Source organism: Malurus melanocephalus, unplaced genomic scaffold (genome assembly GCF_030028575.1).
Source record: "Malurus melanocephalus ecotype Western Australia unplaced genomic scaffold, MMel_1.1 scaffold_175, whole genome shotgun sequence".
Lineage (NCBI taxonomy): Eukaryota > Metazoa > Chordata > Aves > Passeriformes > Maluridae > Malurus > Malurus melanocephalus.
The window spans coordinates 782,355-793,064 of record NW_026623407.1 but is presented as its reverse complement, the minus strand read 5'-3'; the positions used below and the strand labels follow the sequence as shown (position 1 = coordinate 793,064).

General features: G+C 37.3%; 1 protein-coding gene across 12 annotated transcripts in view; it reads right to left on the bottom strand.

Annotated features, from left to right (window-relative positions):
* Window positions 1-10,710, bottom strand: part of LOC130577361 (neurexin-1-beta) — a 647,097-nt gene that overhangs the window by 377,024 nt on the left and 259,363 nt on the right. For all 12 annotated transcript variants that reach the window (XM_057372640.1, XM_057372642.1, XM_057372645.1 and 9 more), the window contains one exon: window positions 4,322-4,705. In XM_057372640.1, the coding sequence (XP_057228623.1) occupies window positions 4,322-4,705 (384 nt within the window). The remainder of the gene's footprint in view (window positions 1-4,321; window positions 4,706-10,710) is intronic.

The window sequence follows — 10,710 nt, the reverse complement described above, 5'->3', positions numbered from 1 at the left end:
GTCTTTTTTCTCCTCTCTTGTTCAGCTTTCTCTTGATTATTAGATCAAATGATAATAGAGTATAAGCTTAGCTCAGGATGTGATATTCTTTTAAAGACACTCCAAGRCAAAGAATCAAAAGTTTTGCTATCACTTCACTGTTGGAATCATAGCATTGAAAAGGAAAACAGCAGAAAGTCCTTGCAAAATAATCACTGACAATTTTTTTTTGGTGGCAGCAAATAAGTGCATGAGTTATTAATAAGAAATAAATGGTATAATGTACAAATTTATATTAAAAATGTTTTATACATTTGTTCTTTGACATTTTGTAAACCTCACAATTAAAACTTTTGCTGCTTCTGTGGTAAAAAGCCAGCCAAYCAAAACACACAAATGAACCAAATCCCAAAAATACCCCAGTGAAGGGTTTGGTTCCTCTCCCCATTCTTTTACTTCATTTTTTTTTTTATTAAAATCTTCACAGCCAGAGAGCCTTCTGTCCTACATATCTACACACACACACATATCACCTCAATCATCTCACTGCCCAAACCCACGGATGCACAGAGCAGAACTGACACGAGAGGAGATCCAGGACCTCAATTTCCACTTGAGCTGGAATTTCCTAAATTGCTCAAGAGGCTGAGGCACCAACTCTTCCGGAAACCTTCCCACATCTGCTCCTACACTCAGAAACGCTGAGCTGGATATTTTTGGAGTAAAGCAGAATTTCCTGAATAGATGTTATTCTTCAATTCACAGCTTATTTAAAGTGAAAGAAGCATGGGCTAGGCATTTGAATTTCAATGTTCTTTCTCATAAATTCTGCGGCACTTTAAAAACAAGATACTTGGTGAATACGAAAGCCTACTGAACATAATTTAATAAATAAAACAGGATCTTGTTTCCTCTGGACCCCTTGTGGTGCCTGTGAAGTCCCAAAGMCAGAATTATTAATTTTTTCCCCCCGCTTTTTCAATTTCAAAGCATCTGCAATAATATGAGGACTACATTGCAACCCACAGAGCCATTTTTAGAGCATGAAATCACCCTCTGTGTCTGCTGTCACTGAAATCCCACACAAACTTTGCCCAGAAATGACAGACTATACAGTCCAGAGTCATGCCAGGATGTGTATGAGCAATCTGGATCATCAGTAATCAACTGTTCTGSTTTGCTCTCTGATGCTTTTTTATTTACCAGTACAAGTAGAGCAACAGTATCATCCCCTGAAAATGCTCCCTGATAAATATGGGTTTATTCCTAGAAATCGTGTGAGTATTCAAATTCATTGGCTGCTCCTGAGTCAAATTTGAACTTTTTGTTCTCTTCCCAGGTATTTTGTGTTTTCTCCATGACATCTCCTCCAGTCCAACTGGGCCCAAAGCAGCAGCCTTGGAGATTAACAGGAAACCTTCTCATCAACCTGATAGAAAAAAATTCTTTCTATGTGATTGGCTACTAGATATCACGAGAATAAAAGTCAAAATGATTTCTCCAAATTCCACCACTGGTATTATTTCAGGAGTGAAGTCCTGAGCTACACTAAATCTGTTAGAAGTTAAACACAAAGGACCAATCAGTTAAATTAAGACATTCATGGATTTGGTACAATATTTTGAACACCTGATTCTTCATGCYATCTATCCAATTTTTCTCAATTTCAAATCTTAAAACATCCAGATATAACACAAGGGATGAAAGTTACATATCTTTAATGTGTATGCAGGGATCTGTGCATGTACAATATGGACATCTACACACGCCCTACTTTAAACGTATTTTCTCCTCAGAAATGTCATGTCAATAAACCTTTGTTTGCATGCTTACTTTTTCTTATCACTGATGATTTTACCATTGTTCCTGGCCACCCAGTCAAAAGAATACACCTGCAAGAGTCAGTCACTCACTGRGATCCACAAAGTAAGAGGAAACCAAATTATATTGCTGTGACATCTGTCTGTCCATCTGCTAGAGTTTTCATAATCTACTCAAGCCAATCTACAGATTATGCTGATGTTTAACCTTACTGAAAATCAAGAATAAAATCAAGAATGGCTTGCAACAGGATAAAATTGATAAAAATATATAGGTATATATATAATTTAGGTATAGACAAATTAAAATAGACCAGTGTGGTGTTCCAGAGGTTCTGTGCACTAGCAAACTGAAATTATTTCAGGTTCTGTATTATACAGTAAACATACATGTGTGGATGTTAGTGCTCCTATTTCAGGGGAAATCATATGAAAAATAAGAATTAAATGGCAATAAAAAGTAGCTGCACACTGAAGTTCACTGAAGACACTTAATTTTAAATAATCCAGTTTAACCTCCAGTATTTCATTCTAAAGCTTTCTTTTCTTCATGAAACTGTACTCTTTTCTGAAATGAGCACATTCAAAAATTAGTTTGACCAATTATAAACATGTTGCTTCTATCACCAAATACAAAACTTTATCAGATCCTACATACTGAACAGTTATTATAATGACAGTTATTACAACTTTGTGTGGTAGGATGTCAACACGACCTTCTCAGAATCCCAAAAATTATAAACTGATTAATGCATGCCCATTTGGGATATGAGTATGACTGAGAAGACATCTCCTTTCAGGGCAGCTCCCTCTGGAGAGGGAAACCCAAGAGCAGGCAATGATCCCACAGTGCTGATTTGCCACACAAATTTCTGTTGGACCAGAAGCAAATGTGATTGGGGAGGAGTCAACACCACCCCTCCAGCACCACCATTCCCACTGGGAGAACACACTGGGAAAATGGAGCTTTAAGGTGGTCGATGTTTGAAAATAAGGCATGGAAGATAAAAAAAAGGTGAAGCTTTCTTTATAAAACATCACCACCTGTCCAATACATGCACGGGAAATTGCTGTGGAAAAATAAGGGAAATATGCTGGGAAAAGCCTGCTTTTAATTCTTTGCAGATCTGCATGTGTTTATGTCTCTAAGGTACATGTTTCCCGGCTTTTTAATGGGAAGAAAAGATGCAAATCGCGTTTTTGCTGGAGCCCCTGTGTAATAGGAGAGTTTGGCCACAGGGTGGAACACCAGCCATGTTCAAGCGGCTCCGTTATCCCTCTGCCAGCTCCGCTCCACCAGGAACAACAGTCTGGAGACTCGGAACAGCTGGCCCTGAGCCAAAGGCAGAAATAGGGGGGAAAAAAATAAATAGAAAAAATAGAAAAAGAAAAAAAAAAATCTTCGAAGAAGAAGCTGCATATCCACTGGCAAAAGCTGATAATAGGGCGGTATCCATACCATAACTGCACATATCTATWGATACACAGCTTAAAATATTCATTGAGGGGGTTATTTATAAAAAAAATACATTTTCATTTCACCTGAATAAGTGGGAAAAATTAATCAAACTGGGTGAAAAGAATTTACATTTTCAGTCAATAAACTTTAGGTTTAGATTTCAGGTTGAAGACAATCTGAAGAAAATACTTTGTCAAATGTGAGATGAAAAGATGCAGCTCCTGGCACCACCCTGAAACATATTCTATTCCAATAAGAATAACAATAAGGACCTAAAATGTTAACTACACTTTTTCCAAATTGTTTCCTGAATTACATTAAAATCTTTTATCAGCACACGCTGCAATTTAAATTAATTGCAGGGTTTTCTGTCTATTAACTAACCTCAACATCTACCTTCCTTCCCACTATCCACCTTTTCTATTAAATAAACAGATTTTGTCAACTTCAGTTACCTTTTCTAGGCAGGAGGAATAGTCAGATTTTTAGATAACTACAGATGGTTTCCTTAAGTACTAGGATCTTTTCAAAAAGAGATARGTAAAAAATATTAAATACTACTGATTCTCCTGGGAGCAGTTCTGGCAACAGATTTAAGTACTACTGTGGACTTCAAAAGTAAATGTAATTATACAGTGATATTGAAATGATTAGGCAGAGAACAAGACCTCTGTTTGGAACTGGAATGTGACCATTTAGCAATGCAACATTATTTAAAATTGTTATTCAGAAGTCAACACTGTCTGATGAGATACAAAAGGAGGCATTTTCTAGGAGATATTCAACAGTACTGAGTCTGTCATAGCCACCTGATAATTCTTCACATATCTTAGGGTGTCCCCTAAGATCTTCCCTCTAGAGTAACTGCTGTAAGTCCAGAGAAGGGCTCCATCTCACATCAAGTGAAATCAAGAATGTTTGGGGTTTTTTGCCCCAGGACAGTTAATGACAGTTTACCATTTTGTATCATTGACCAGGACTTTTTTTTTTTTTTTTAATATACACAATATACATCATTTTTTTTTTAAATTATACAGAAGTGCAGTCCTCTCACAGAACCTACCTCTTTCGCACGATCTGCCGAGGTACCCYGTGCCAGAGCAATCACACACATATCTGTTCCACCCATCCCTGCACACACCATTGTTTTTACAGGGGTTGCTAAGGCAAGGTTTTGCAGTTTCTCTAGAGCATGAGGGTTTTACTCCAGCTGTGCTTTGAATTTCTGCCATCTGTCGGATATCTTTGCTTTGACCATCAATAAATAAATCTCTAATGCAGCCGACGTATCCGTAGTTGAGCAGTGCTGTCCACACCTCTGTTGGGAAGACCAGGCCTGCTTTATTTTCTGGTAAGCCTCCAAGATACAAATCATCATCCAAGTCAAGGATTTCACTTTCCCCTGGTGCAGTGTACGGAGTACGTAGCGTGTTCACAGATATCGTCCCTGCAAAGACAATAAAATGAGTGATTTTCAAGACATTTAAAAGATTTTGGSTCTGCTATTTTAGCCATTCATTGACATAGCTCCAGCTATCAGTAAAGCTGAGATATTCTATTTGTGCAGCTATAGAATCATAGATACATTTTTCTATTTTAAATGTAGTGAGGAAGTGCATGATGTAAAAACATTTGTGCCCAACACTGCATTTTTCACAATATGAAAAATCCCAGTCAAAAATCACCTTACCAACCTCACAGGTGCAGAAGGAATGCAGTTCAGAGTAATTTGCAGAAATATCCTCATTGTGCAACAACAACAAAAAAAAGCCTCACTCCCTCATATGTGTTTCAAAGTTTTAAGGCCAGGGCTGCATTGATAGGTTGCAGCCTTGGGAGGCAAATCTGAGTCTTTGGTTTGGGCCCAAAGACACAGTATTTTGAAAGGCTCTCACCACTTTCAGTGGGCCTTGGGTAAGACTTTTTTCCTTTAAGTGCAGAAGGAAAATGCTCCCATGAGCTGCCAGGCAGGCAATCATTAAGAAGGAAGTGATGCACTCCTAGAGGGAAAATCAATGCTCTGACACTTCTCTCGAAATGTGTTCATGTTACAATGAGAGGGAGAGAAGATGTATGTAACAYCTTCAGAAAACCAGAAATATCTTTTCCATTTAAGTCTAAAAATTAAATAAACAAAATTAAACCTGAAGTAGAATTCTCTTTTTATGGAGTGTCTGAACAAAGAAACTGTAATCAACTGCAAAGATCCTATTTTTGTTGTACTGTTTGTTACAATAATGAGGTATACGAGTCTTACAATTTGAATAAGCAGAAAACCAAATTTAGCACATGCAGTCACAGAGCATACATATGCCAACCAATTTTAATTTTATTTCTAAGTAAAATCCCTTGGAAAAAAAAATCTTCATGTAGATCTTCACAGAAATGRCGCCTTACCATTCTACATGGGTACAAAAGTAAATAAATTATAAATCAAAATATTATGTAGATCACCAAATTGTTATAATCAATATGAATCAATCATATCATGCAACTTTGTTATCTGCTGGACTTAACACTGAAAAGTGTATTAGTGGTGAAATACACTGAAGAATTGCATTTACCACAATGGATTTAGCATATAATATATACAAAATGAACATGATTCACCATCTTCACTGTTAGCCTGAAGCAGATCCCAGAAGAGAACACTGATTACCAAAAATGCTTCCACTGTGGTAGGAGTTGTGCATAAGAAGAAATTCACACTTTACACAGCATGCATACTAAAATGTGAGTTATAAGCAAACAAAGGCAGGTCAGAAAAAGATCATTCTCTTACTTGGGTACAGCCTAAACTTTAGGCTTCCCTTTTAGCAAGGGACCCCCGTGGAAGCTCTATTTTTTTCTCTTCTTTTGGTGGTTCAATAGGTTAACTTCAACCACATGGAGAGAATGAATATCGAAAGAATTTGGATCGTTAGTAAAAGCTCCTTGGGGAAAAGGTCTCAAGGGGTCCAACGCCCACGTGAGACTTGAGCTATAYGGATTTTAGAAGGGCTGGATACCACAGCCTCCCTCCTATCAGAASAGAACTAATAAGGTAAAATGAAGGTTTGCATAGCATTTTTGCATCTCTGTAACCACATTTAAAGGGTGAGGATGTGGTCAGTTTTCCCTTTTAGGTATTACCAGAAATGCTTTCTGTCAGTTGAAAAATCACACAGGTGTAAAAGTGAGCTCCCAAGGCAGTAAGGAACAGACATGCTGAAACGAGACACTTTTTCTTCCAAACTTCCATCTGTTCCAAACYGATAAGACGATCATGTTTTGCTAACTCTAAAAATTTGTTGTTGCTTCTCAGCTCCTTGAAGCAGAACTCAGCACTCAYATGGAACTCCTGCTATAGGTTTGACCTCAGGCATGCAAGCATAAACATTTTTGGGTTTGATTCGATTAATCAGCTGCAAGGACACCTSTGAGTGACCTGCCAAACCAGGAGAGACTTTTCAGAGAGCATCYCAGGTATCAGGAGGGATGGATGACAGGCAACAAATCTTCTTCAAAAACATTTGAGACGCTGTAAATATAAACCACACTCGTCCTCGCAGCATTGCTTGCTGCTATTGTTGCTCGCTCCCATCTGCTGGTGCACAGGATAATTTAGGACCAAACTCTCTAAACCCATGTTCAGGCAGCGCCMACTTGTGCACCCACACGAGTTAACTCAGCTGCAGCCTCCAACAGTGAGCTCCAGYGTGTGAAAGTGCTGCTTTCTGCTGGACAAAGGGTGTTTATATTTTCATGTCATTAGTGAAGAATCCTGGAACTCCTTTACTACTAAAAGATTAAAAAACATTTTTCTAATAATAAATGAAAATGTTTTGAATGYTTTCAGCTCACAGGAAAAGACAGATAAATCTCTGCCAGCATAGCTGGAGCAGTATGTTCCAAGTGGAAGCTTTGCAAGCACAGAAAGCTGAGGAAGGTGAATGATAAGGGGTTGATCACCACTACACTCTGGTGACTGTGAATTATAGWGGAGTGATAGATAGAAGCAGGAAATTTGTCCTCTCTGAGTCATAAAGGATTACCCTGAAGAGAACTTAAKTATTAATTTGAATATATATCAACAGCTTCCTAAAGAAGAAAACATTTTACCTTCCATAAAATATTTTTACCCATAAAGTATTTTTACCCATAAAATACTCCCTGAGGGAAGTCCTCTGAAATCTTAGTGCAACCACACAGCCATCATTGCTGTTGATATCCAAAAGACCTCTGACAGATAATTCAAACTTTACTCACTAATTGCTTTTTTTTTTTAATCTGACTCTACAAAACAAACCAAAAAAAACAAACAAAAAAAACCCCAAGAAAAATAAGGAAATAGTAAAAAAAGTATTCCAAAATACAGCAAAAAAACTACAGAGTCTTTTAAGTATCCTACAACAAAGTGCAGAACTCAGCTTCACAGGAAATAGAAAACAGTGGTTCTAGAAACACTCTTGGATTCACAGTGCACCAGAGCTGGGACAGAGGTAGATGTGAGCTGTTTCATCTTGGAGATGTTTTTGGGGGAATTTTTTTTGTTTATTTTTTTGCAGGGGTTTGGGTTTGTTTGTTTTCCTGTGGTTTGTTGGTGATCGTTTTTATTGAGTTTTTAAAAAGCCTGTTATCTTCCTGAGGGAAACTTTTTGAGCTCTACTGAAAACATCTCAAGCTGGACCTCAAGACAATGGCAGATGCTGCCACAGAAATTGAGGACACCTCCAGTTATGGATTTAAATTCTACTTTCTCTGGGAATTATAAGGAGAGTAAAAAGAATTGTTTTGTCCAATCACAAGTGTGCTCCAATCCATTTTGATGCTTCTGCTTATGAATGTGAAGAGACATCACTTTCTGCAGAAGAAGAAAGGGATCAGTGATACTATTTCTTTGAAAAGAGCTATAATGTATGCCAGGAAACAAGCAGCTTCCTTGGAAAGTCTYTTAATACCCAAAGGTGAAAATATTACCTGTATTTCTATCAGAATAAGAAAGAAATAGAATAATGCTGATAGTTTGTGGTTTGTCCAGCCTGAAAAAATAAAAAAGGGATTTTTTTTTTACTGAAAGACAAGAAGGTGTGGGATGACTTATTTGGTCTGGGAATTCATGATCCAATTTCAGATTCTAAAAACCAGCAGCATTTATCTCCAGAAACTGGACATAAATTTAAGGGCTCTATAACAACCTAAAGGTGCTCTGATTCTGCAGCATTTCACCTCAAAACGGGCTGCATTTGAATATTCAGAAACTTCTTTTTGTATTGGAAAAACAGTTTGAGAAAAAACKAATGAAATTATGGTTTACAGCAAGAATTATTGACTTAAAGGATARCTGATTAATGAGCAGTCCTTCAAAYGACAGGTCGACAATTAAGTCAACAACAACACACATTTATGAGTAAAGTGGGAAGTACATTGGGGTTTGCAGAGAAATCTATTGTTCCACTTGGCTGAGTATTGGTTAAGTTTTGTCTTGAAAAAAGTTAAGTTTTATCTCTGAAAAAGATGCAGATCAGCCAAGGAAACCGGAGATCATTGAAAGAATTTTCCTTAAAAAAAAATTTTCCCTAAACCCATCCTCCCAAATATGCAAACAGTTAACACTTGTTGAAATAGGAACAGATAAATCTGGCTGTTCTTAAAAGGTTAAAAAGATATGGAAGTAATGTACATAAATGTACATGTTGTCATGGTTTTGCGAAAAAAAAAGAACCTGCAACAACAATAGGTGTAATAGATATCAACAAAGCAGCACTTACAGTGAGATACTGATTATAGTTAAGCTCTAATTATATGCTTTAGAAATAATTTCTGGTATTCAAGCTAAARCTCTAACTTTAGTTCAAAATTTCAGTGACTCAGCCCTTAAATGCTACCTACCTGTGAAGAAATTCTGATACATTCTGGTTCACACTGCCCTACACAATTGGAGTAGTACACTTACTTAAGAAGTGTAAGTTTCCTCTTACTCTTACTTTCCTCCTTCCCTGATTTCACTATGTAATGGTGATTTCCAAAGGATGAATGGTGGTTTAGGAAAAAAAAATAAAAAAAATAAAAAAAAAAACCAACAAAAAACAAAAAACCACCCCAAAAATCTCTTCATGGTTATCCTTGCAGATGGCAAACAATTTAAAAAAAATTTAAAGAATACTTAAGTCTCAGAAAACATTAAACCTATCCCTAGTGTGCTACAAGAAACACTGGGAGCAAAGACCTTTACAGCTGCTTCATGTTTGGTTTTTATTTCATTTGGGCTTGCAGGATTCTTTCCCTAATTCTTTTTTTCTGCAGAGTTGGCAGTACTGTTAAGAGCAGAACAGACAAACATTTCCCTTAGGTGTGAGTTAATGAGCCTCTCCAATCATATTCATTATCTCAGCAATTTACTTTTTCCTGAGACTGTATATAAGAAATGAAATCTTATTTCTAAACCTCACCCAGCTCCTGATCAGTTAAATATGAAGATTGCAAGTACAGCTACTACAGCTGTTCTGATCTCTCTGCTCACCCGATGTGGCCTATTTAGCTGCTTTTTGTGCCATCTTATTAAGAAACGGTGAAAAATCAGAGCAAGGTATTAATTTTAAATACACCTTATGTGCTAAAGCACAATATAGAAGCTGTGACCACACATGAAGCAGCTACAAAGCTCTGGTCCATCCCAGGAATTCAGGATGTGGAATTCAGGAGTACTGGGAGGAACCCCAACTCATATAGCAGGATGCAGCAGTTGGTAGCATTGTGCACACCCAGCGAGAAAAATGGACCAGTGGAGGATATTTGATGAATATATTTCTTGATTTAACCCTTAAATGTTAACTAAATATGGTCTCAGGAGCTCCTTCCTGCCAATGATCTGTGTTTCAGGTAAGCAAGAGCTCAGAATAAGTCCTACAGGCAACAGAATGGGATTCTAAGGTGAAATTAAGAATAATAGGKCAACAGTTCCTTCAGGAAAAGGAAATGTAAAGGCACCATCTTTCTACTCTTTCTTGTATCTCTCAGAATCTAAGTGGATAGGCAGAATTATTAGAGAATGGGGCCTGGATGATTTTAAAAATATGTTCTAATTCCTTACATCCCCTTCCGCCCTTCACCGCAGTCCCAGACAAGGAAAGGCAAAGTCAGTATTTTAGAGTGGATGCTCACTGTGACAGACTCTGGAAGGGAGCAAAGAATGAGAAATAAATCTAGTACTTGCTGATCCAGCTAATATGAAAGTCAAGGAAATTAGCAAAGCTCCTTGAGAAATGTCACAGCATTCCACTATCAGAGGGAACCACTCTGCACTGGATTTGAAGGTTGGGAGCAAAAGGTTGCAAGACACCAAACTTAATTTAAAGGAAAAAAAAAAAAATCACAGTTTATCTGAGATATTTATTCATGGACAAAGAATCTCTGCCTTTATACTTGATAGCTAGAGAAATACGCCATCAATGGCAACAAGAAAGTCTTAAA